The sequence below is a fragment of the Manduca sexta genome, chromosome 11, assembly GCF_014839805.1.
Source record: "Manduca sexta isolate Smith_Timp_Sample1 chromosome 11, JHU_Msex_v1.0, whole genome shotgun sequence".
Taxonomy (NCBI): Eukaryota; Metazoa; Arthropoda; class Insecta; order Lepidoptera; family Sphingidae; genus Manduca; species Manduca sexta.
In genome coordinates, this window is record NC_051125.1 from 2,513,510 (window position 1) to 2,540,127 (window position 26,618).

At 33.5% G+C, this 26,618-nt stretch overlaps 4 protein-coding genes across 7 annotated transcripts; 1 reads left to right on the top strand and 3 right to left on the bottom strand.

Annotated features, from left to right (window-relative positions):
* Window positions 1–28: 28 nt before the first annotated feature.
* Window positions 29–5,073, bottom strand: LOC115450792 (lipase 1). Of its 4 annotated transcripts, none has more exons than XM_037437516.1 (4): window positions 4,832–5,073; window positions 3,491–3,594; window positions 3,130–3,203; window positions 29–2,701 (listed from the first exon to the last, which is right to left on the bottom strand). In XM_037437516.1, exon 4 carries the CDS (start codon window positions 2,438–2,440, stop codon window positions 1,391–1,393), a length of 1,050 nt encoding a protein of 349 aa, XP_037293413.1. In that variant the 5' UTR covers window positions 2,441–2,701; window positions 3,130–3,203; window positions 3,491–3,594; window positions 4,832–5,073; the 3' UTR covers window positions 29–1,390. The 4 variants fall into 4 exon arrangements, with proteins under 4 accessions (XP_037293413.1, XP_037293414.1, XP_037293415.1 ...); XM_037437517.1 differs by lacking the exon at window positions 4,832–5,073 and adding an exon at window positions 4,401–4,797; XM_037437518.1 differs by lacking the exon at window positions 4,832–5,073 and adding an exon at window positions 4,532–4,550.
* Window positions 5,074–9,136: 4,063 nt separating this feature from the next.
* On the bottom strand, window positions 9,137–16,884 carry LOC115449225 (extracellular matrix-binding protein ebh). The gene is made up of 8 exons (XM_030176971.2): window positions 16,528–16,884; window positions 15,581–15,682; window positions 14,913–15,008; window positions 14,161–14,379; window positions 10,979–14,018; window positions 10,231–10,383; window positions 9,764–9,913; window positions 9,137–9,607 (listed from the first exon to the last, which is right to left on the bottom strand). The coding sequence occupies exons 1-8, from the start codon at window positions 16,597–16,599 to the stop codon at window positions 9,420–9,422; spliced, it is 4,020 nt and encodes a 1,339-aa protein (XP_030032831.2). The 5' UTR covers window positions 16,600–16,884; the 3' UTR covers window positions 9,137–9,419.
* A 527-nt stretch (window positions 16,885–17,411) lies between these two features.
* Window positions 17,412–21,548, top strand: LOC115449223 (serine/arginine repetitive matrix protein 1). Its single transcript, XM_030176969.2, has 4 exons — window positions 17,412–19,007; window positions 19,089–19,149; window positions 19,240–19,278; window positions 19,563–21,548. The coding sequence occupies exons 1-4, from the start codon at window positions 17,697–17,699 to the stop codon at window positions 20,210–20,212; spliced, it is 2,061 nt and encodes a 686-aa protein (XP_030032829.2). The 5' UTR covers window positions 17,412–17,696; the 3' UTR covers window positions 20,213–21,548.
* A 640-nt stretch (window positions 21,549–22,188) lies between these two features.
* On the bottom strand, window positions 22,189–26,618 carry LOC115449224. Its single transcript, XM_030176970.2, has 5 exons — window positions 26,492–26,618; window positions 25,386–25,483; window positions 24,732–24,943; window positions 23,690–24,419; window positions 22,189–22,691 (listed from the first exon to the last, which is right to left on the bottom strand). The coding sequence occupies exons 1-5, from the start codon at window positions 26,512–26,514 to the stop codon at window positions 22,600–22,602; spliced, it is 1,155 nt and encodes a 384-aa protein (XP_030032830.2). The 5' UTR covers window positions 26,515–26,618; the 3' UTR covers window positions 22,189–22,599.

Below are 26,618 nucleotides of genomic sequence, written 5' to 3' on the forward strand. Positions count from 1 at the left end.
CACTGGGTACCCGACAAAAAAAAAACAATTACACTTCCAATATTTATTATAAAAAAATCACAGTGATCATTCTACACTAACTGTTTTATTGCACAAAAATTCTAATATGAAATTTTAAAAACATAGAAAAGTACTTGCATCACAATATTTACTTTAAAGTCAATAGACATCAAATTTATAACAATTATTATACCTATTGATTTGATTGTACAAAAATTATGGAATACATATTATTATTTAATATATTATACACAACACAGCAACTAAGTTGCAAGGTCAGGAAAGTGGATGCACCACTTGTGACTCTGAATACCCCTTCGGGGATAAAAAAGATCTGAGTGTGTATGTATATGCTATAGAAAATACACTTTACAAGACATAAAAACACAGCCGTAAAATCCAAGCGTTATACACAAGTAAAAAAAAATGAAAAAAAAAACTTAAAAATTTTACAAATAATGTATGCGTAAAATTTTATAAATTTAAAATCGATTGAATCGAGTAAAAAAAAATTATTAATATAATAATATAACTATTCTTTGGTAAATACACATTAGTACATGGCCATTTTCTTAGTAACTGGTTACTGAGCCAAAGACCAATCCACTGAGTTTCACTCACTGGATCTACTCATAACTAAGTCCCTGCATACGCCAGTAATAAATAGCACCGTTAAGTTCCCCTGGCTTTTTCAGGCGAGACCATTTCTGGATCTGGTGTATGTGTCTGTATTACTCAGATGGCGTGTCGCAATATATTCATGGTCCATAATAATTATTATATAATATTAGGACCTATGAATTTATTGCTAAAAATAATGTTAATTAAGATAAACTGATTTAATAAGTACATAGATTGTAACAAAATTAAAATTTATATAAATTTTCAGTGTATTGATGCTATGCATATCAATAGTCGATATTTTGATCTCTTTTTCCACCGTAATGATTTGTCATGAAAGCTATTTATTACATCTTATAAAAGTATGTGTCATTAATAAATAGCTTTCATTGCCATACATCGCATCAGTTCTCAAGACTTCAAAAATATGTTAATTTAAAATACCACACAAGACGGATTATTTTAAATTCTAAAATTTTTAGTACCAACAGATTGTACATAGACAATATGTTGTTCTGTTTTAATACAATATCGAAGGTCAATAACAAGACTACACATTCAAAAAAGGTAAATTATAAATATAAATTGAAAGGATCAGACAAGGATCCTGCGCGCCATGTATGCAAGGCCTCTCGCATATAAAAATACTTTAAGTTTGTGTCTCTTAAACTATAAAATAAATTATTAACATTTTGCTAAATCACAATATAATGATACGTCCAGACCTGACGAATGTGCGTTGATGGACAAGGCCTCTTCACTGCAATCGTCAAGAAGTTTGGGATTTTAGCGGTCTCAAACCACTATTTTGAATAATAAATGATCGAAACCGCGTAGGACTTAGAATATTTAATTCTGATCTTTTCAATCGTTTCAATATTGACTTAGGTTTTGGTGGTGTGGGGCCGTTTTCTTTAACATCTTTGGTAGCCTTCGTTCGTCTACTTCGTCTAGGTTCTGGTGATGCAATACTGTTATCTACCTTATAACTTTTTCGAGTTTTTCTGTTATTCTGGTTAAATCCTACTGTTGAGTCCATACTTGCCTTGGTTGGATTATGTGTCTGTGGTTCTATTTGCATTGTATTTGACGTTTTTGTCATCGTTTTACTTTGAACTTTTTTGGGCGATCTTTGTTCGTTTTCGTTTTTATTGCCATTGCGGTATTTTTTATTATCAGTAATTCTTTTATTAGGACATTTAGTTTTAACAATGAAATCCTTGTTTTTGAATTCATTTCTTGTAACTATTTTAGTTATTTCTAGTGATGATTTATCATTTAATTTACTTTTAGACCATTTCGAAGTTTTTCGTCGTATATCCTGTTTTATCGTTTTGTTATTTATGTTTAACCTAGATTTTTGCGATTTATTAGGTAATCCTTTCTTATGCGCTTTGGTTTTTTCCAAGATCGTTTTGATCCGTGAGATATTTTCGGTAACAATTTCTTTATCAATACCATCCTCTTGTTCTATCACATATTTTGGCGTCAAAATAGTACGGGAGCCCTTTTCAACAGGTTTTCGTACTCTTGAGATAACTCTCGTAGGCAGAGCCTCGAAGTTTTTGGTAAGATCCAATTTTGCATCAGTTTTTCTTCTTCTCCTTTTTGAAAATAAATTGTTATCTTCTTGTGAATTGTTTTCATTTTCAGAATCACTTGAAAAAACATAAGTGTCATTTTTAAGATTCGATTTTACTAATTGTTTGATTTCTTCACAAGTTGGTAAATCACCTTCAGTATACTTTAGCACTGTCCTTTTTTTAGGTGTAGCGTCCACATCCGAGCTATCACTGGGCATTCTGTGAAAAATTTTCATGGCGTTGTTTCCAGCATCTAATAGTTTTTCTGTCTTTATATTACTACTTTTATTTCCATTCTTACCGACATCGTCGTTAATAGTTTTAATGAAATTTAAAAAATGGAAATGCACAGTATTATAATCTATTCTCTAATGATCAGTATTAATTATAATATTATTATAAGTTAACACAATGTGCTGTATCAGTCCAGCTAGATGTATAAACATTTCCAGACGATTTTACGGGTTTCGTTCTATTCGGGTTAATCACACATTGATCTGAAAATCAAAAACAGAATCCTCTTATTCACAGAAAATAATATATGTCAATAGAGTAAGAACATGATACCCATATTAATTACTATATTAGCTTCAATAATTTTTAACTAATAAAGCATTCAAACCTATTTCTTTCTTAAATAAATAAATTATGATTATATTATATTTCCCCCTACCTGCCAGCTTGAGCTGGTTACTTCGGTTTGTACCTCGTTTTATTATAAATTTTATCCCTAATTTAAAATGTCCATAGTTATATAAGTAATTTTAATAGTTGTTTAGAAATAATAATAATTATTCCTATGCTTTGTTTTGACCTATCATAAGTGCAACTTTGTTCGCCTACATGTTAAATAAAGTATTTTATTTATTAAAATACACCACAGATTTTTATCTGCATAACCTTTTAAAAATAGAAATATACTCACATCACGATTGTGATTATGTTATTTTGTTGATCCAGAACATTTGTCACACTAAGGGCATGTCATCTTAATATTGACTGAAACAGAAATAATAATTGAAATTATTATAAAAAAAGGGAGACTGTTTTGACATAACTCGTCACTGACTAGGTCGCCAGTATCAGTATCAACCGATCTGAGGTCACAGGTTCGAGTCACAGTTCACCAAAGTGATAATGGGTTTTTCTGCTCGGTATCAGCGTGGAGTCTGAATTTTATATCTGATATGGCGATATCACATGTGTATTACTCTATTATGTGACGGAATATATATTGCAAAAAGTGGGTGAAAATAACTTGGGACTGTTAATAAGCTTTTACTTACATGTAATTTAAATACATTATCATATGTCTAATGATCCCAGCCAATCTCATCGACCCCCATTTATAAAGTATCCACTTTGTGGCAAATATTCCTAGAAATTCAATCTGGAATAAACATTTTCAAAAAGTTATGGCTATTTCTATTTAGTTTGTGGCCAAAACTTAAGTGTATTTTTAACTACAAAATACATATAATATATTATAGCAATATATTAACTAATACTCTGTCAATATTTAGATTAGAGATCCCTAATAATAACTGTAACTGACTATATTTGTTGCTTATTAAGTATTTACTGAACACTTGATAATTGTTATCACACCTACACATATCAAGGTTAATATTGACATATACTATATTTTCAATGTATGATGTCATGAGTATAAGGATAGGAAGTGATATTATTATATTGTTTATTAATATTAAATAGTATGTTTTTGAATTTTGTGTATTTGTAGGAAAAACATAGGATATAAGAATTCAATATATCTGCATATAAAATAAAACCAGTGAACAACATTACAACAATAATTGGGGTATAATTTTAGCATTGTAACGACAATAACAATATAATAATGATAAAATTATAATAATGATAAAAAATTTAAAATAAATATGATGAATTTGCAGCGGTAGCACATCAATAGCCAATCACTTCTGGAGGTGCAATTACTAGCAAACTTCACAAGATCACCCACTAGGTCGATTAGAAGATTAAGTACCTAATAATTTCCTTAATATTTGTTCAGCCGTTTTGGATTCCATATTCTTATGTATCATATTTCTATATGAATAGACAGATTTTTTAAGTATTATAATAGTTTCAAATAACCAGTGTACTAAGGTAGGATATTTTTTTCTACTGCAATAATAATAATATAAACGAAGTAATAACATTATAGTAATAAACCTCTTGTCTCTTTGAACCAACAGGCTGTGCGGCTTATACAAATCTTGCGTACATTGGAGGTTTACAATAGGCACCATTTTATAAATAGTAATAAATTACACTAAGTATATTGAGAAAATAGCTAATATCACCATAAAATGCAATCTTCCATGAATATTTTAATTCTTGGCTTGCATCCAAAGATTCTTTATGATACTACGGAAAGGTGCAAGCTAAATAGCGCAAACAAGATTGCGCGAATAGCGAAACATTTTTCTTCTTTTCACTCGGTTTTACGCAGTAGGATAATTTTTTTTTATTTATTGTTCTTAACCCTTCCCCCCTTTTAATGTTACACTTAGATAATTTAATAAGAATATTATCGCAAAGATATATTATCTTGTGGAGTAGGAACAAAAAATAAAACATACGTAACTTCGTATGGTACTTACTGTATGCAATATTTCCAGTAAGTATTACTTATATATTAAATCTATGATGCAATATAACCACAATTGGGAATGTAAACATAACACTCATGAACAGCAGAGTGAACAGATTCCAGACTAAATCCGTGGATGAAGAATTACATTATACAGTATACTATGTTTTAAATCACAGATTAGGAAACTTCTTTTACGATTGTGAATCGTACATATCAGAGACCAATAAACTAGAGTACATATACCCGGGACTTTCCGTAATATAGGTAGTCTCATCAGTGTTGCCAGCAATAACTTTTCAATTCCATCGAAGTAAGAAATTTCGTCAAACATTTTCATTTTTCGTCAAATATTTCTAGGAAACAGCTTATCTGTATGCCACTCAAAACGAAATTTATGTTTAATAAACAATAATTAAATAGTATTAATTTTCATAAAAAGAAATATAAAGGGTTCAGTTACGCACCACACATTTTAGTCAACTGATCAATTTATCTATTGTGTAATGTGTAGTTATAATATGAATCTATCAGCCGTCAAACCATATTGTTTTATCGTTTTCCATTCGTTAATTTTAGACCTATTTCTTTAATTTATGCTCCTCCAGCTCTCCATATTGTAATGTTATGGATTTTATTTTGCAATAAAAATACCATAACTATGACTCGATTTTTGTGATGGGTGAACTTTTACTTATATAAGGTCGGTCGGGTTAAGTGCGCCATAAAATTTTCATAGCTGGATTCAATGCAAAATAATTTCTTTATGTGCTGACTTAAGAATGTAATTTTATTAATTTAAGAATATTTGGTATTTTGTGATAACAACCTATAGCCATTCAAGGAAATCGGACCATAAATTAATAATATTTTGCTCAAAGTAAAAAAAAATGGTAGTAAGCGCACTTACCACTGGAAATGGGGTAAGTGCGCCTGTGTAAAAAAACACGCCAATATGAAACATTATAACGAAAACACTCACTTTATTCCATAGAGAAATAAGTTTTACTCGCATTGCTCTTGGATAATTTTTAATCACTCAATATTATAACAAACTATGGCTGTCAAATCAAATTCGGGGTAAGTGCGCCATATATTTGTAAATCAGGGCTTGAAAACATTTTAGATTTTTTTTTATATATAAGTTTTTGCTATGCTAGAGATTTGTGTGCGGATATGTTGGAATAAAAAAATGGTAGCCCTTATATAAAATCCATTTTATTTCTAAAAACTAAAAAAAACACAAAAATGTAGAAATTAACAATTTTGAATGCGTTATAACTCAATTACTTAGAATTTGGCCTTATGACATTTGATATGTTTTAGCTGCATTATACCCAGATAACGTGCCTGATCGAACAGTTGCAACCTATTCACGTAAAGTTGCTCTAGACCAAGGTATTACAGTTTTTCTTTTGTAAAAACGAATTAACTAATACGCCCTTTTATTTAAGTCGGCTCAAAACAAAATACCTTGAGTACAAAAAATCTGCTGTTAATAACATTTTAATAATAATAATTCATATTAGTAATACTTATTCTCTAAAAGGTTGGTTACATATGGATCAGGGGCAAGTGCGCCATACGACTATTAACTGTGGCGCACTTGCCCTACTCGACAATTTTTAAGGTACATTTTTTCGCATTGCTAAAAAATCCTTTATTTTAGTATATATAAATGAAATTCAGGCAGGTAGTTAAAATAAAAGGTTTAAACTATGTATTCACCTTACTGGTTTACAGAAATATGTTAAATATCTTGAAATATTTGATGTTATCTTTCACGGGGTCATCTCGGTTTACAGGTCTAAATGACACTTAAAATAAAATGGCGAATAAATCGTATTAAAATGAATAGCCATTTATGTTATTTAGTGGAACTGTATTTCAGTTAGTAGCATAGATGTAAGATTGCGGTAATTGTATAACATCAATAGTTCTCGATTTTTTTAGGGTAGGTGCACTTACCCCGTCGGCGCACTTGCCCCACCTCTCACCTTACCTACAGGTTTGTACAGAACACTCGGTGCGCGAGTCCGACTCGCACTTGGTCGGTTTATTCCTTTTAAGGTTCGTAACCCTAAAAAACACGCAGAATTGATAATCTTTTCTAAGTCGGTTTCAAAAGAGCCCTTGTCCTATTTGCTAAATAATCAAGTGTTCAAACTACACGGAAAACATATAATAAATAGGAAATATATTATTCTCTAATTATCTCTGATATAATATTTATCTCTGATAAATATAAAAATAAAAACCTAATAGAATAGAAATATACCTCCCATTACTGTATTGCACTACTATTTTTTCAAAGTACCCACATAATACTTTCTTAGATTGGCTCAAAAAGATCAATAGTAATAATAATAAAATACCGGATCTTCAATTAATAAAGCACAATGACATATCAAAACATTTATTGTAAACAAAGCCTTATAATCACAGTGATGAGTGTACTCATTTTTGTTGAATAAAAGTCATAAATTAAAAACAAAATAATTATGCAGACAATTTCAGATTTTACAAAACAAAAAAAAAATATATTTTACATTTTGAAAATGAAATTATGTTATTATTAGTTTCTATATTATATTATGCATAGTAGGTACCTACTCGTGTACACTGTACAGTAAAACCTCCATAGAAATCTGTGCCCAAAAGTCCCAGAATTACGGCTTAACCGGTACATGACAGTGATATCAGCAGTTCATGTGGACATACCTTTATATCTGTTTATAAAGTGGCAAAATTTGTAAGACTAGGCAGTATGGTCGTAATATAGTCTGTCCTCTAAGGCCAAAGAAAAAAAAATATAAAGCGGCAAAATTGTATTTGAAACGGGTGATAATTCATCACATTGTTTTGTAATTGTTTACGCTGAAGCTTGTCTCCCTTATCTAGTAACTATAAAGTGGTGGCGGCAATATTAACCCGGAAATTCACATGAGCACCTAAGACTGCTAAAATTGTATTATAACATGTTAAGGATTCCAGTAAATTGTTTCATGCGATTTCGTTTCATTTCGGAAATAATTAGTGAAACCGTTAATTAAAATGATGCAGCACAGCTACACCAAGTTTATCAAATTTTTGGACAATACGAATAAATGGCACTCAATAAAACGATAACAAATAGCCAAGAAGTCAAGCAAGTAACTATATACTTTATGCTAAAACGTGTTTAAACATTTTTGCTGGGGTGAAAAGCCTTTCCCGTTACAAAAATGAAAAATCCCTAAATCATAGCAGGGATCCTTATTGCTTATCTTAAAAAAATGTTCAGAAGTAAATTATTGGATTAAAAAGTAATCTATATCTTAATCCAGAGGGCGATTTATTTCTGTAATAAATGTCATCAAAATCTCTTCAGCTCTTTCGGTGTTTACTTCTAATAAACATCCGAAAATTTTATAAGATTTATAGTGAGATTGACTCATTGGTAAAAAAAACTTGATAAAAGAAGGAATGAAACATATTAAAAATGGTTACGGTGGGTTATAAACTAACTTATATAAGAATTATATAGATAAGTAAAATTATATGCAAAATTAAAATGCCATAAAAGGCGGATTGATTTCTACAATAAAATTTTTACAGTTTAACATACACAAATTATAGACACACACAACCTATTGTGTCAAATTATTTTGAACAACAATATAACATGAAACATAACACATTTTTATAAGTCAAAGCATAAATGCTATAAGTATAGAAATGCTCTGGCAACGAACTTCCCACAGAACAGGAATATATTGCACCTCATTCACATATTTGTTATTTGGATCCATTATGTAGATAATTCGGTTCTTATTATACAAGATTAAAAAAATAGGTTTATACAATGACATTTTACAAATAGACGCGTCATACACTAACAAAATTGCACATAAAAACAGCGGAGTATTTACTATAGTCACAGCCCTAGCGGCTCGCATCGATACGGCCCGAGCGAGCCCGAGTGGTTCCGAATGGGCCCGAGCGTCGGCCGCCCCGTCGCCATGACAGTCGAATAAAATGCATTTATTAGTTTAAAAAGTAAGTTAAAGAGTGTATACTTATTACTAACGTATAAAATGAAACGTTTTTCATTCACAGTTGGAGTATAATGTGTACATCGTCTAAAAACACAGGAAGGCATTTTATTTATAAAAATACAAAAAGTTAGTAAGCCGACTAGTCGCGACAGTGGTTGGAGGTTGACTAAGTGAATGTCGGGCAGTTACCTTACTTTCGTCTTGCCAGTATTGAGCTCGGATAACGTATCTATGTAATAAAAACATCTTAGGGTTTATATCAGTTAAAAAGACAAGTATTCAAAATAATGTTTTATTTTTTATTTTTATTTGAGGAGCTTGATCATAAGGAATCAGACTTGATAGGTGCGATTAGCGCAAGGCATCAAATAAAGAAGCGCGCAAATTATTAGAGCAACTGTATGCCAGGGACACGCGTACCACGTATTCGCCAGCTTTGGACGCTCCCGATGATTTTTTTAAATGCACGAGAATTATAACATTACATCATAAGGACAACACAATAAAATTTGTCGATGATTTATAAAACGTTTATATGTAAACACTATACAATATGTACATTCACAAGTAGAGGTATGGCTTCACGTCCGGTATCTGTCTGAGCACGCCGGCCAGCACGAACTCCGGCGACACGATGTCGGCTCCGCGGCGGCGCAGTGCGGGCCACAGCGCGCTGTCCCGCGAGTTCGACACCACCACCCACCGCGACCCGCCCTCCCCCCATACACCGCCAGAACACTCCACTATCTCTGCAACGATTAATGTTAAGTTGCTCTCTACTGCTTTTTATCGCAACACCTTACTGATACAACAAAGATAAATCGATCGAAACTAAAATCGATTTTACCGTAATCGATTTAATGTTATATTCATATTTACAATTTTACTTATGTGAATTCACTTACGTTTCATTTCTTTAGCAGGCGGTACAACATTTGGTGTCGAGGACACGGTGAAGCCATGCAAATAATTTCGCTTCCCTAACAATGTCCTTTCTAATACAAAATGGAAACGCTTCTCTGCCTCTTCATCTTTTAATAAATACGACCACGGATCTGAAAATAAATAATTCTTTTGATTTTTTATTGCCATAACATAGTTGCTTATGGTTCGCAGTATCGATACTCGAGTCATTTAGTATCGAATACTCTCACTAGAGATGGATCTTATTTATTAGCACAGTTCCGCCAGATTAGTTTTAAGTGGCATCTATTGCAATTTAAACAAGTATCACTGAACACTTTCACTTCAAATATCAACATCAGTTTCAGTAATGAGTAAAGCCTTGGACGAAATATTATATCTATCGATAGCATCAGTTTGCTAGTAGGATGAAACCAGTCAGGTCCTAAGTTGAAAATACTTGGCTCACCGACGATGGTGTTGGTGTCGACGCAGGCCTGTACCCAGGCGGGACCCACCACGGGCCGGCCGAGCCCCACGGCGCACAGCAGCTTGAACGTGCGCCGCAACGCCGTCGTCAGCAGCACCGAGCACGCGCTCACTTCCGTCACTGTCACCGCACCTGCACAAATAGTGGTGATAATTGCCGTTAAGAATTTTCTAACTCTTTGCTCGTTAACTCTACAATTTTAATATGTGACGGATAATAAACAAAAAAAATTTAACCTAAAGGTTGACTGGTAGAGAATGCCTTCGGCATTAAGTCCGCCTTTAAACTCTAACCTCCTTATTCATAGACATTTTTTATCTAACGACCGAATAAGGCTGTGATAACAAGTCTGTTTCTCAGTGCTGACGGCATGGCAGTCTTCGCAGTGCGTAGACGTAGGGCCGTTGTGATTGGCTAATATTGAAATACAACAATAATAACCAATTACAACGGTCCTATGTCTATTTCTCAGTGCCGTTGGGCACTGAGAAACAGGCTTGTTATCAAAGCTTTATTCCGTCCTTAGATAAAAAAACGTTTATGAATAAGGGGGTTTGTGTATAAAGTGTAATAAATAAATAAATAAATAATATCTTTCGAAATTTTTGCTTTAACAACGGCAGGAAACCTACTACTATCTGCTCGTACAGTCTCATTTTAAAATACTAGTATGTTTAGCCAAAAATATAATAAAAAGACTATAGAAGCAAACATTGTTCTCACTTACCCAATTTTTCCAGTTTATCCTGCACTCCTTCAGTCGGAAACGTAGTAAATAGCACATAATGAGTTTTCTGTGGTCTCAAACTACTATTTTGATCATCCGCAGATCTCGACCGCTTAGGACTTGGCACTTGCAACCCTTTGAATTCTGCCGATCTCTTTAAGCTTTTCGGATATTCAGTCACAGATTCCGTAGATTTATTGTACACGGTACTTTGATCACATAGGGATGGTTTCAATATTGATTTAGGTTTCGGTGGTGTCTGATCGTTTTCCTTAACATCTTTGGTAGCCTTTATTCGTCTACTTCGTCTAGGTTCTGTTACTGGTTCTGAAGAATTTTGTTCATTGCTGTATGTTTCGGGAGTCTTTTTTGTACGTTTTCTATACGTACGTTTCGGTTTTACGTTATCTGTTTCCAATTCTGGAAATACAATTTTATCGTTTGTTTTTTCTTTTTTACTTCTTCCACTTCTTCTGCTGCTGTTGTTTGATCCCACTGTTGAATTAAGACTTGTCTGAGCATAATCATGTTCTTGTAGTTCTATTTGCAGAGTATTTGATGTTTTTGTTCTTGGTTTTCTTTCAACTTTTATTTTTTTAGGCGATTTATGTTCGTTATCTTTTTTATTGTCATTATTATCTTTCTTTCTATCCCTAGTTCTTTTATTAGTACTTTTAGTTTCACAATTTGAATCAGCCTTTACTGAATCCTTTTTTGTGACAACTTTACTTATTTCTAGTGTGGATTTCTCGTTTACTTTACTTTTAGAGGATTTGGATGATTCTCCTCGTTCATCCTGTTTTGTCGTTCCCTTTTCTTTGTTTAAACTGGATTTGTCCAATATTTTGTTTGATTCTTTATTAAGACTTTTAGGTCTTCCAAAGATCGTTTTGAGCCGTGAAATATTTTCGTTTATAATATCTTTATCAATACCGTCCTCTTGCTCAGTCAAAAAAGTCGGTTTCAAAATGGTGTTAGATCCTTTTTCTGTAGGTTTTCGTACTCTTGTAATAATTCTTGTAGGCAGAGCCTCGAATGTTTTGGTAAGGTCCATTTTCGCATCAATTGTTCTTTTATTCTTTTTAGAAAATAACGGTATCGCCTCTTCCTGTGAATTGTTTTCAGTTTCAGAGTCACTGGACAAAATATCAGTGCCATGTTTTGGGTTAAATTTTATAAATTCTTTGATTTCTTGAGTATTCGGCAAATCATTCTCAGTAAATTTTAGCGCTACCTTTTTTTTAGGGGTAGCGTCCACATCCGAGCTGTCACTAGGCATTTTTTGAATTTCTTTTACTAGACTATCACCACCGTCTAATTGTTTTTCTTTGTTAGAATCAGGACTTTTATTTACTATTTTGTAGTCATCGTCGTTGATAGTTTTGTCCGATAGAAGCTTTTTTGTTATTTTTTTGCTTGGTGAACTGTAACCGATGATACAATCTATAATAGAATTCCGCGACATGTTATTTACATCGACTGATAACATTTTCGACACATTGTTGTTTTTTCCAATAATTTCGGGGCCACATTCTTCTTGAGAGTTTAAATCGTTATAAATATCTTGAGTCGACTGATAGTATTGATCATCTTCTAGCGTAATAATCTCAGCCGGTATCGTCGAAATATCTTTCTGTTTACTTTTTTTGGGAGCTTGTAAAGGAATTTTAAATGATTTAGTTATGTCTTCAGAATGGTTCATTTCATTTCGTAGATGAACAGATTTTGGACTATTTACTACATCTTGATTAATAATTTGTGTAGGCAAGTCTTCATAGTTTATCTCTTCTTCAACATCCCTAATCACAGAATCAACAGGTCGTATATTTTCAACTAATATTTGTGTAGGCAAATCTGCATAATCTATTTCATCATTAGGATTATTTTCCACTGCTGATTTACCTTGATTTATATCTTCAACAATTATTTGTGTAGGTAAGTCTTCAAAGTTTGTTTCCTCTTCACGATTTTCGACAGCAGTGCCACTGATTGATTTTGTGTTTTCTACAATTATTTGTGTAGCCATATCATGAAGATTCTTTACCGTATCATTCGACGCCTCTGGCACGATTATTTGTGTTTGTAAATCTTCAATACCACTGGTCTTATTACCGGTTTTATTATCCGTTTCATTAATTAAATTATTCCCATTATCCTCACAGTCGGTGACGTCTTCATCAGAATTATTGATTGTGGTTGGTATCACTTGCGTTAACACTGTGTCCATATCTTCACAGTCAGTGGAGTCATTCGACTTAACTCGAATGTTTCTTTTATTAGGTTTTTCTACACTTCCTTTTTCAATTTTGTTTTTATTGGTTTCTGTGTTATAATTTTGTATACGATTAGGTGACATTTCGTCTTCTGGTAAAATGCTTTGGGACTCAAAAGGACCATCAAATGATTGTGTATCAATTTCATCAAATATTATTACATCATGAGATGAATTATTTTTCTCATTAGATTTATCATCAGTTTTCTCTGCTTCCTTTGTTAAGTTTTTACTTGGTGTTCCAGACACGCTTGCTTTTTCTATTTGGTACAATTGTGTTTCGGCTTCGTGAACATCATCTTCATTTTCTTTATTAGAAGTATACAAATTGATCTCCATTTCATGTTGCGTATTAACCCTTTGCACGCCAGGTATTTTATGTTCTATAATTGTTGGATCAGCTTGGGTGTCTTGACTGTAAATCGATTGTTTAGGTACATCTTCTGGCATTTGTGTTTCTGCCGCGTAGATCAAACTAGAGCTATTATTTTTTTTTGGAAGCAGATCCTGTGTCTCCATTTCATGAATATCATTGTTTTCACAACTCAACCGATTTTCGACTGTTGGATCAGAACTATCCAGACTAACATTTGAATTGTTCAAAGACAAACTCAAAGACTTTGATTTTTTAGATGAATTCCAAAACACATTATTTATTTTGTTACTTCCAACAGATTGTATAGATGTAGTTTTGTTAGACGGTCTTACAAAGAGATGGTTCGACTCATTTAGAACACTCTTTTGTGATGGAGCCACAAAGGAATCTTCCTGCAAAATAGTGCATAAGTTTAAAATCGATCATGATAATAAAGCGCATTACAAAAATTGGGCACTCTTGTTGTTTAATTTGACAGTTAAACAACAAGAATGCACAACAAGCCTCCAAAATGCATAAATTACTCGTACTAACCTTGTCACTCACATCTGGTGATTCTGGCACCATAGTTATAGGCACTTTGTTTATCCTAGACACATAGTGGTTGCTCACTGGTGTTTCTGGAATGTCGATAGCTTGTGTCATTGGTAGATCATCATCTTGTTCTAGTAGTCTGAATATACCAAACACATCGCCGAATTGTACTGTGTCACCATCTCTGAGCGGATGAGCAACGTATGGCTGAAGCTTTCTCTGTAACAGATCAATCCAAATAAACATTCTCAAATGACTTGGCTTAAATTTTACGACGTAATGACATTATAATTTTTTATTGCATTACTCTTTATAAATTAAAAACTACTGCACAGGGACAATTTTACATTGCATTACTAAATTAAACGTAGAAACATCTTTAGATCTGCTAACTTTGCTGTGCAAAAAATTATCCATAAATAAATATTTTCGCCAAAAACCCCAGGTACAGTTTTCATATTTTTTTATCATTATATAGTCTAGTGCATATGAGGTGGGTATAAGTGTAATTCTGACTGAAAGTAACATAAATTCTCCTTGTGTAGCAGTAGTTGGCCTAAGGACATGTAAATTTAAAATTACTTTTTATTAATATTATTAAAAACTTACACATTTTATTTTTACAATTTTACATTTTACATTTATGGTTAAAATAACTTAGAGTAAAGTATTGTTTTCAATAAGACAAGTATATGGTTTCATTTATCAAAGCAATGTCAAAATGTCTATGTATATACTATAACTATACTCACATCACCCAATTTAGTTTTGTTAGCGGATCCCAAGTCCATAATCATGTAATTATTATCGCCCAGTACATTTATCACTGCATGTTGCCTTGATACTGTCTGAAATTATAAAAAATATAATTATAGGGGTTCTAAAATCTGTTGCACTGTTTCAAGTCCAATAATATAATTTAATTTTACCCATCCCTATCTGAAGAATCAGTTATAGAAGGTAAAAAGCTTGCAGTTACAATTTTGAACCATGGCTCTCCAAATTAAATATATTTTGTTATTTATTTATATATTAATTTAGGATTGCCTTGACAACATAGTTTTGATACAGGCTTGGTGCTAAACCACTCTGAAGTCGAAAAACTGGCATCAATTCAAAATTGTGCAAATTGAATTTGTGTTTATTTGCTTACTACCAGCCCAAAATATGGAATTTGTCTCTGATATTGTGATAGGTTCTGTTACATCATAGGATGAAACATATTGAGGTGAAAAGTGAGTGCCCTAGATGCACCTCTACATACTTATTTGGGAATAATAGCGTTTTGTGTGTTTAATATTATTTAGGCAATTTGATAATAATCTCCCATTTATCATTATGAGATGTACTAGCAACAGATAGATATTCATAATAAAAATATTATTACCTTAAATATTAATTACGTAAATATTTTACTTACATTTAGATTTAATATAATAGTACATGTCTGAGGATCCCTGCCAATCTTGTTGAAACCTTTTTTCACTGGATACTTTGTGCCACATATCCCAAGAAATCCAATCTGCAATAGATATTTATAGAAATTATAAAAAATGTACTTTGAATTTGTTTAGTGATTTGTTAAGACCTGAGTTTGTACTTAGCTCAATGATCACCTCGTAATTATTGTTACAGTAGTATCACTGTTACATTGCAAATTGTTATTGCAAACAAAATATTTGCTAACATATATCCTCAAATGTTCAAGGTTGTTATTGACATTCAGATAGATAAGTAGCAGTGAACAAATTCAAAATTTCAAATTGCCTCCTAATTATTTTGTTCACACATAAAAAAAAACATATCTCCACAAAAATAAAATAAAAAGGATTTACTTTAGTTTCCACAATAAAAAAAAAATGTTTCAATTAAACTTGACACACTTTGAACCTTGGAATTTTTTCAGCTATTTAGTTTGCTAACTCTACATAATGGCTTTATATTATACTATAAGAAAGTCATATGGCCTTAAGGGATACTTAATAGATAGTATTCCATTTTATTTGCCTTATGGTATGTTAGAATATCTGTCTATACAAATAATTTTCCATGTAGTGTGCTAGATACACTTGTCATTCATCCAACAGGACATAAGTAATTGTATGGAAAATATATGTTTAACAGCCCTAGGCGAAAAGGCTGAATGTCAATGTATACATATACTATACTATAGTATTCTGTATTAGTTGTTGGTGTACAGTACCAAAAACCCACAAATTAAAGTGTGCATTTAGTTAATATCTGGATCGGTTATTAACTTAATTCATAACCAAATTATTACAATCTGATAACATAGGTAAGTAATCACTATAAAATATTGAAAACGTAGCGTTATAAGTAAGTTAATCTTATAATGTGTTATCAAACCTCTTTGGGACATCTCTGGCTATGCGTCTCATACAAATCTTGCGTGCATTCCAGTCTCTGAGTACACTCCATTTTCAATATTATATTTCACAGTATGGATAAAATGGCAAACAACGCAGTTAAACATTTAATTAAAAATTAAAACAAATACAATACGTCGTAACGCACAACACATTTTTCTATTTTTAAATCATGAAATCAATTCAATGATATGTTTTCCGTAGTTTTACAATTTTCCGTAGTATTGTAATTGAATCTCTGAATTGAATTATAGATTTGTTGACAATAAGATTTTTTAAAATTATTCGTCTATAGATTGACTATATTGATGACAGATCCTAAATATTCCACAGATAAGCTCATTGATGTGAAGTGTGAATTATGAAGTTTAGGTACTTCGTCCAAGAGGCTACTGACAAGCGTTTCGAAGTTTTTTCCGCCTATCGTATCCGTCACTCGTGAACACTCGTGAGTACTGAGTAGCCGCCATAAAATTTCGCAATTTCAAAGACGAGCAAGGTAATTTAGTTTGTCAGTCGTATTATTATCTTCATATGTACATGAATTTTTAAATCGGCGTGTAAATTAAATGGTATAAGGCTACAGCTTATACGTCAAGAACTCCATGTTCTTATTTAGAAACAGAATTCAGACTCAGAAAAACGGCTGTTTTCCTCGTATTTTGCCACTTTCCAAATCGATGTTATAAAGATGTAAAAAAGAGCAAAATTATTTTAAAGCAAATTTAGTTATATACTTATATAATAAACGTTCATTTACTTAATGTCCGTTCACATTTTACATGTGAAGTAAACATTCGTTTCTTTGATTTTGGATTCAGAATGCATTTCTGGGCGTATTAGCCTAAGCCTTGGAATTATTATACTCAGCATGAAAATTTTTGGCTCCACCGCTCAAGTTAGCAAGTCTCGAGAGTCGCGAATATTGATCTTTGGTCTGCCGATCATCACTAGTTGACAGTTGCTAGTTACATGCAGTTACATGCGTTTTCCGATTGTAATTTTTAAGTCTTTTACTGTATATAAACCTAAAACCGTATTTGGTGCATAATGTTCTTAATATTTTTCGTAGTTCTGAGTAATTCTAGTAAATAGTAATTGGTGTATGTGTTTAAAAAGCGTTGTATAAGTATAATTTTTGTCTTTATAATGGCGGATAAAAACGAAAACATTTCGGAAGAGGGAGCAGGTGAGGATGTTCCGAGTAATTTTTTCGACGATTTTGATAAAGACGAGTTTTTGGAAGGCCTGGAAGTGATTGATAGCTTACACGAGGACGATGAAAAGGAGCCAGAAAGTAGTAACAAGCAGGACACGAATCGCCGGTCGGCCAGCAGCACCCGGCTCGACGAGTACATTAAGCCTGGCAGTCGGCGCGACCCAGAGAAGACTAATGCGGCCATCCTTCGGGACAAGGAAGTTAAAGTGAAAGAGCATTTGGCGAAGCACTTGGAATCACAAGATGATCTCCGTCCACCAGGTACCGAGCTCGATGATTATTTTGACGACGCACGTTCTTCAAAAATAAAAAAAGATAACCCTAAAAATGAAGAACTGGAGGAGCCCTGGTCAGGTCCAAAGGAGCATGAATATCACGAACCGCCACGGTGGCGAAGTCCACAAATGCACGTACCGTGGCGCGGACATCGTGAGCCGTGGCGCAGCTCCCATGGGAGCGCACGATACCATTCATATTATTCAAGGCATGGTTACAGACGCAGTCCTGGCCATAGTCCTCGACGAAGCCCTCAATATTCTTCGCGACGAAGTCCTTATTACAGGTCACGCCATAGCCCTAGGCGCAGTCCACGAAGAAGCCCCCGCTTCAGCCCAAGACGAGTTTCGAAGCGCAGCCCGCGACGTAGTCCAAGGAACAGCCCTTCAAGAAGTTCTAGAACCAGTCCAGGGCGAAGATATAGCCCTCAACGAAACCATAGGCGCAGTCCACATCGAAGTCCAAGATACAGGTCGCAGCAAGACAAAAGGGGCTCACCACGAAGTCCAAGAAAGCATTCACCGTCGCAGCATAAACCTCATTGGAACCCGAGGCACAGTCCTCAGGCCGTTTCTCACAGTGATAATTACATGTTACAGCCTGACCTTAATACTTACAACCCACAATATATTGAGCAACAATATAATCCTGATATCTCTACCATGAGTACACAATATCCATATATCTATGGTGAATCCTATAACCCTTATGCTGTCCAACCTGTTCCACCTAGCATGTCCATGTCACAGTCAGTGCCAATGTTGATGAACCCTGCTCCTACACCCGTGGCTGACCCCTCAACCATGATGGTGCAGCCAAATCCCGTTCCAAATTATAGTGTACCAGAACCAGTGCAGATGGTTCCACCACCTATGACATCGCCTGTTATATCTCAAGCAACTACATTACCAAACCCAATGCAGCCTATACAAGGGGCGAAAGCACCGCATGATGCATTAGCACAAGTAATTATCAATTATTTATTAACCAATTGACATTGTATACTTTTATTGGGACATTTCTAACAATATGGCTGAATGTTTCAGTTAGTGGCGGATGGCAAGTTATCTAAGGAAGACTATTTGAAACTTACACCAAGCATTAAAGGTGAGAAAAGATTTAATTTAGCTACACTGATAATATATATTGTGATTCTTCATTGTTTATTTTTATAATATGTTTTTGGACCTTCCTCAGGTGGTAACAGTTTGATGGATGACAAAACAAGAATTACTGGTAGGTATTTATTGTATGATACTGTTTACATTGTTACTGTGTTTACTATTTGAATGTAATCAATTTAATATAGATTATTAGTACACCACATTATATGTTTTCTTTTTTACTCTTATAGGTTTTAATTTCCACAGGATTATTGTCAATTTATTTGGTAAACGCAATGAAAATCTTAATGTATCACAACTTAAATATATTAAAATTTTAATTAATTTGTGATAAAAAAATGTCCGAGGTTATAAGTGTTGCAGTGTTTGAATAGTGCGAAAATTTTGTGTTCACAGTGTTGACTCGGTGCAGCCAAGCCGCGGAAAAGTTGAACAAGTTGAGAAATCCTTTTCGATTCATGATTGAAAAAAAAAATGTCAATAATGAAATGCTTTGTTTACCTGAGAAGTATACTTCGCCACTGAAAAGGCAAGCACCTGTCGAGTTTGAATTTACCAAGCCAGCAGACCAGAGCGGTACCCAGAACAAACGGCTGATCAACAACATTATTACAACAATCGGACTTGAAAAGGCTTTTAGAAAAACTAAAATCTCAAAAGATGTGAAAAGCGTGGGAGTTCAAACAACGAAGCCCTACTGTGATATGTGTGAGATTCGAGATTCTAGAATAAAGTGCGACGTGGGTGTTTCAACTGAGGCTCTCATCCTGACAAACACCGTGCATACTCAAGTTGTGGAGCAAGATTTGTTGAGTTCTAAAGCAATATTCAACCCGCGCGGAAGTGTTGGGGACAGTGCACCTATATCCATAGCTCATCTGACGCCAGCGCAGTTAGTGTCGCAGCTAGCAGCTCGGGCGAAGACTTTTCAACAAGCCGAACCACCGTCGACATCTAACCAGTACCCGAGACGGACTCAACCGAACTCTTACGACGGCAGGGGCGGTGGTCCTCAGTACCATCCGAAGTACCAGTATCGTTATTAGTTTAAGGGTGATGTTTTTATGTAGCTAAAATTATGTACTGAATGAAATCGCATGCTTGCTGTATTATTAGAACAATAGATTTTAACACATTTTAAATAAAAGTTTCTACAGAACCTCAATTAAGTGTTTAAGGGACATACTTTAATGTGTTTTATTTTTCTTATTGTCTGCCATTTAACCAATAACTTTTGTTAGATTTATTTATGTGTGTAGTAGATTTATTAGTGTTGTCGCTAATCCCGGGGAATAAAAACGTAAGATTCATAGAAATTTTTATCCCTTTTTGTTTTTTTGTTAACTAGGCGTTCAACCTACACGGAGATTCACTATGTAATATTTTCTAACTGGAGTCGGTGCAGAAATAAAAATATTATTGCGTCTATTATCCAGGCGAATGTTCAACGAGTTACGACTGTTGTTTGAAGATTTTGTTTTTATTATAATTAACAATGTCAATTTATGTTCATTTAAAGTTTGAGCAAAAATCAGCCGTTAGTTATCTACCAAATTTATAATTTCCAATTTGTAAGAATTGAATTATGTTTCAAATGCACACACTAAATCACCAAGAACATTATGTTTTTACTATCCGTCAAAGACATGACAAGACGTGGTGTCACATGGTATTGTTCGGAACGTTTTTTTCTTTGGTTCGCTGAAATGTGAACAATAACTACCCACTTTTCAAATATATTTTTTCGTGGAACTATGTAACTGGTTCACTAGTTAGACAACCGTATATGCATATATTCTATGGTAAACTTATATAGGTTTTACAGAGTTACACGAGTCACGACATAAACCAAATGAAATATTTTAATAATTGATAGATGGATAGACAATAATTGTTTATGCATATTTCTAGACGTAAGATAGTGAATAACTAGTCTGTAATGTTATATTTACTAGAGCATTCAGGATTGAACTAACTACCAACTTGACTATACGACATGAATAGGACTTGCAAAACCTGAAGTGAAGGCTACTTTAGAACACGCGAAAGTAAGTAACTGCTGCAGAACAAGCCGGCTCTGATGGCATCGGACCACGATGTAAATTGTTCGTCTGAAGAATGTTTAAGAAAATCTGAAAATTGAAGCTTGTAAGAAAATAAATAATGTTGAAGATTGTTTTCCAAGACTTGTAGCTGTTTCTACACAAGTGGTCGTTGGAATCAGCATGTTACCACCATATGATGTCTAACTAGGTGTACATTTATAATTGGATGTTCAATTATCTGTATCTGTAATATTCTTGCTCTGTGTCTCACTGAGAAGGGCATAGAACTATTACAAAATCTTTAGTATATACCTAATATATTTGGCTGATATTAACAGTATTGGTTTTGATTATTAACTTCCTTCATCTTTTACCTGCTGTCATGCAGCGGACTTGAGGCTGATAATATAATCTAGAGTCCTAGGACGTTACTCTGGAAATTTTTGATTGACTACTGAAACAACTTGGTCTGAGATGCGTGTAGTTTGGTAGGTACGTCTTACTAAATGTAAATGGGGAGAGGAAGTGTAATGGCGCAGCAAGATGGAACAGACTGGAGGACAAGTAACACCTTTGTTCTAATGTATGTAGGTACTTATTTTGTTTTATCTATAATATAAACATAAAACAAATAATTGTCACCTGTATTCTGCGTTCTTTGATCTGGATCTAAACCAAAGTAACATTACACTTGCTACCTACATTTTGGCAGATACAGGGCAATCCCAATCAAGATTTTATTACCTACCTCGGAGAAGCCTTATACTGGTTAGAAACACTTTCATTTTAAGATTCTTTTTACACATACATGCAAATATTACGATAGAGTATGAGATTTTAAAAATGATTCGTATTAATTAACAAACTAAACAATTGAGGTGGGCTTTCTCTATTTTGTGAACATTAGCACTATTCAGGTTCCAGTAAGGAGGATAATCAGCATCATTAACGAAAAAGCGGACATGTAAAAAAATTAATAAATTTAACAATGTCATTTAATTGTACGATTTGCTTATGTTATTATATATTAGGTAGGTAGGTACATTAAATGTCACATAAAATATAAATTAAAAAACAGATCATAAACAATAATTAGTATTTATGGGCGTAGCCTGGCCTTACTTTTAGGACTTAACATTTTGGTTTTTCGTAACAATTTTGAACAAGTTTATTTAAAACGGGTATCCATGTATTAGGTCCAGTGCTCGGGCAAGTTTTATGTCGATTGCTCCACTAAATATAAAATCATGCGTGATTACCAGAAAACCTGCAAGAATAACCTATCTTCTGAGTGCCTACGCTCATGTCAATAAAGCAAATGTGGTTATTATGGTTTGCCAATATTAATTACTTTCTTAAGTAAGTCATTACAAATAAATAAGGTAACATCAACCGTCCAAGAAATCATCAAGCCATTTTTCGAGGTCTTCCGGAGATTCTATTACTGGGTGCTTTGATTGCTTCTGTTGTGTGTCAGCAACTGAAATAAATATACGTATTAATCGAACAATGTTTTTTTATTTCAATATCAATCACTATATTACCATCTCGTAATGGTGCGTCGAGATCTGACAAACCTACCCTAATATCCAAAATGTATTTAATTTAAAGTTGAACAACAATTGCGTAATTGTACAACTAAATAGAAATAAGCAATTCGCTTGGCTGTGGGTAAGTACCTAACACTGCACACAAACTATAGCAACACATCACACACTGCTACATCGGCAGATGTGGGCAACGGGCGGTACTTACAGTTGGATTTTCGCATACGAGAGCCCAACACTGTGTAGTCTAACATTCATACAGCTAGAAAATGACTTCATTATATCAGGAATGAATTGGTTAGTACTCCATTCCGAAAAAAGGAATTGGGTTGTTAATCGCATTTGCAATGTGTGAATAACACCAATCGCTTTCGATTATTCCGAATAGCGATACATGTATCGCTTGATGATGATGATTGATGATATATTCAGCATGCCCAATACACATACATCGGCGTAAGGAACGAATATGTAAGTATTTAAGAAGGTAAATCTACTGAATGTACTCTATATATCTATGTAGGCATTATCACAATGGATAAACGGAGTGTGTATGTGCGTAATTCAAAACTACATTGAACTGCACTGCACTCATCCCCCACAGACAGTATATTATCTAGTAGACGCACTGGCACTATCCGCGATGTCCTACCAACGGCAATACAAGTGTTTGTATTCAGTAATCGACAGAAATGCTATCCATATAGCAGATCTAATGAATTTGATGCAAACTTCATTTCAATAACATTTATATAGAAAACTCTGCTGAGTAATTAAAACAACATAAATAAAGGAGGGAAAAAGTGGGCACCCTTGTTGCACCTTTGCTTACCCCGTCGGGAATAAATGTATAATGTATTTTTTGCGTATATTTTTTGTGCCGTTTTTTCACACAGTAAAGGGTTATGTAAGAAAGAATAATTAATCTTACCTTTGGGTGTTGGTTTAACTTGAGCTATCTTCTTAGTTTCAACTTTGTTTTCGGTTGCAGGTGGTGGCCGTTGGGGTTTACCGAAAATTATTTCATCTTCAGGATCCATTTCAATGCTCTCATTTTTCTTTACTTGTTGCATTGATACGTTTTCTTTCGATGGCTCTTGTTTCACATGCACTGGACTAACAGCTTTTTCCACTTTCGGAACCTCTTTATATTCTAAATCAATTGCTTTGGTTTTAACTTCATCTATGGGTGCAGCTGTGAAGTCTTTGCTAATTAATGTGTCATTTTCAATTTCTTGATCAACATTCACATTAACAACTTCAGTATCTAAGTCAGTCTTGCTAAAGTTGTCTTTTAAGTTATCTAATATTTTCTCTTGTATCTCAATTTCTGAATTTGTTGTTTTATTGTCATCTTTAAGACTTTGAAGTATCTTCTCCTGAGCTTCTATTTCTGGGGTCGTGTATGACTTATCGTTGAAATATTTTTGTTTATACCTTGTAGCTCTATTATTCATGGTCAAAATGTCTGTTTCGTTGAATAGTGTTTGATCGATAACATTTCTTTCATAGAAAGGTATAGAAGATAGTGCTAAATTGAGGTTGTCCATGTTAATTTCGAAGTATTTATCGTAGGGCGTGGGCCCCGTATCTGTATCCCATGATTTTTCATGTTTGAATTGAAAATGACCCCCTACTGACAACGACGCTTGGATAAGAGTCTGGAATTAAAACGAAAAGTGAGCATTTTAGTTAGTGAAGATTTTGAATTGCCTAAGTCAATACATTTTTAATTGACAGCCATGAACATTACATACTCGTAATAGTTAAATCACGAATAATTTTTAGGTTACTGTATAAAATGGCCGTTATAGAGGACCTATAAGAATTTGATTCTTAATTGAAAAGTTTCATGAGTTTAAGATGTAACAATGTACAAGTCCCATTTTACTTACTGCTATTTAAATACTAATTTAAGACTCTTAGGGGAATTACTAAGCTACAAATGTTATGTTATATAACAAAATGCTTACCTCATAATCAGCCCCCATGTTCTCTTGTTCTTCTATTTCTTCATATGTTTCTATTGGCATCTCATACTTTGACCAGTTGCTTTGAATCTCTTTTTTCTTGTATTTCGTACTTTCCTCCTCTGTGATTTTGAGGATTTCATCAGTTTCTCTCTTGAGACTTTTGTAGAATTCTGGGCCCGGGCTCTCTTGCACAGGCTTTTGAGGTTCGGTTACTGTAATTGCATACAATTATTTATAATATTTGATAAAAAAACATTTTACTATGTTTTAATTTATGGAAGAGGACAAAAATTTTATAATTTGTTTTAACCATTTACTTAATAGTATAGTGTATAATTCTCGGTAAAATAGCAACATTTCTTGTGTCCTAAAAAAATATTCATTTTTGGACACTCCCCACTGAATCGGAAGATGAAATTAGTTTAATTAGATAAATTGATCGAAGACCAAGAAATCCTTAGAAAATTAACATAATTACCTTATATTTTGGAAAATAAACACAAACAGTATAAATATGTATTAAGAAATTCAGAATATATACTTCTTGGTTAGGCTAGTCTCTATTTTCTACAGTTACTTCTCTTCTATGCCTAAGATGTACAATAATGAGTTGATAAAAATAAAAAGTAATGCAATTTTGATGTTTCATTTAACCTTTGGGTGCCATTTTGGGTGGTTCTGCCTTTTCAACCTTTTTCTCAGCTTGTTGCTCTTGCCTTCGGCCTCGTCTCCTCTGTTCTTTAGGATTCCTTCTGTAATTTAAAGAACACAGAAATGTTTAAGTTGTGTATATATAATACATTGGTTTTATAAATATTTTTACTGGGAAATATAACATATCAGTGTATATTGAAAAACCTGAATATGCTTGTAATCAGGGTTTTTTTATAGGGGACATGCAATGCCTTCAAAGGAATTTTCGAAAATATCGCAATAATTGACATTAAAAAGTATAGGAAGGCAGTGGAGTATAAAAAATTATGGGCTTACAACTTTCGAAAATTAGTGTGCCCAAAAAAAGGAGTGGCATAAAAAGTCCTGCTTGTAATAATTTTCAGTTGATTTAGCAAGGTAATGAATGTACACAACAATAGTATAATTTATGTAGGTTTGTAATATATTTTTATTTATCATGAACAAGCAGGGCATTAGCCTGATGGAAAACACTACAAATTTTGATAGACAGTAGCATTATTATCTAGAATATCATTACAAGGAACATTAGCTAGTGGTTGGATTTATTTTATATATGCCTGGAGAGCGATCACTGTACAGAAGGTGTTAAAACCTGCTATGGTGGCACATGTAAGTGTGTCATGTTCCGGGATTAGCCTGCGTATATCTGATTCCAACAGGCCGGCATAATTGTGTCGACTGCCGAGGGGTTATCATCTCTCATTAGTTGACCTTCTATTGGACATCACTCACTTACCATTATGAGTAGTGAGGTCACTTTCAGGCATATATAAATAAAAACCATTGACTAAAATAAAATGTGAAAAATGTCTACCAAGTAATCCAATCGCCTACTTTATGATATTAGTTTTCAGGAAACAATTTCCACGAGTTTATTTAAATATCCTTTAACTGGGCTAGAACTCTTCGAGAGATAATGTAAGGCAAGCATTGGCTCGTTAAAACTTAGCCAAATGGAATAAAAATCAAATTCCATCTGGAACGTGCAAAAATGTATTGCGCTATCTCTAAATACAAGTAGGATCATAGTAGTTGAATGATAGTCATAATGTAGTTAAACTTACTGGCCTTTCCTTTCCTCTGGCATTTTATCAAAGTCGCAATATGGCACAGAATACCTTTTACACTAAATCACACTAATAAACAGCTGACCGGCTGATTTCTAGTGCATTTGACACAATGATTTGACAC

What these genes read in the sequence shown, in the direction of transcription:
- LOC115450792 (XM_037437516.1), bottom strand. Translation starts at nt 2,440, where the DNA reads ATGAAAATTTTTCACAGAATGCCCAGTGATAGCTCGGATGTGGACGCT.
- LOC115449225 (XM_030176971.2), bottom strand. Translation starts at nt 16,599, where the DNA reads ATGGAGTGTACTCAGAGACTGGAATGCACGCAAGATTTGTATGAGACG. An exon ending in CTATTATATTAAATCTAAAT is followed by an intron (nt 15,009 to 15,580) that starts GTAAGTAAAATA and finishes TTATAATTTCAG; the next exon opens with ACAGTATCAAGGCAACATGC. An exon ending in GGATAAACTGGAAAAATTGG is followed by an intron (nt 10,384 to 10,978) that starts GTAAGTGAGAAC and finishes CTATTTGTGCAG; the next exon opens with GTGCGGTGACAGTGACGGAA.
- LOC115449223 (XM_030176969.2), top strand. Translation starts at nt 17,697, where the DNA reads ATGGCGGATAAAAACGAAAACATTTCGGAAGAGGGAGCAGGTGAGGAT. An exon ending in CGCATGATGCATTAGCACAA is followed by an intron (nt 19,008 to 19,088) that starts GTAATTATCAAT and finishes TGAATGTTTCAG; the next exon opens with TTAGTGGCGGATGGCAAGTT. An exon ending in TGACAAAACAAGAATTACTG is followed by an intron (nt 19,279 to 19,562) that starts GTAGGTATTTAT and finishes TTGTGTTCACAG; the next exon opens with TGTTGACTCGGTGCAGCCAA.
- LOC115449224 (XM_030176970.2), bottom strand. Translation starts at nt 26,514, where the DNA reads ATGCCAGAGGAAAGGAAAGGCCA. An exon ending in CCAGAGGAAAGGAAAGGCCA is followed by an intron (nt 25,484 to 26,491) that starts GTAAGTTTAACT and finishes TTTAAATTACAG; the next exon opens with AAGGAATCCTAAAGAACAGA. An exon ending in ACATGGGGGCTGATTATGAG is followed by an intron (nt 24,420 to 24,731) that starts GTAAGCATTTTG and finishes TTTTAATTCCAG; the next exon opens with ACTCTTATCCAAGCGTCGTT.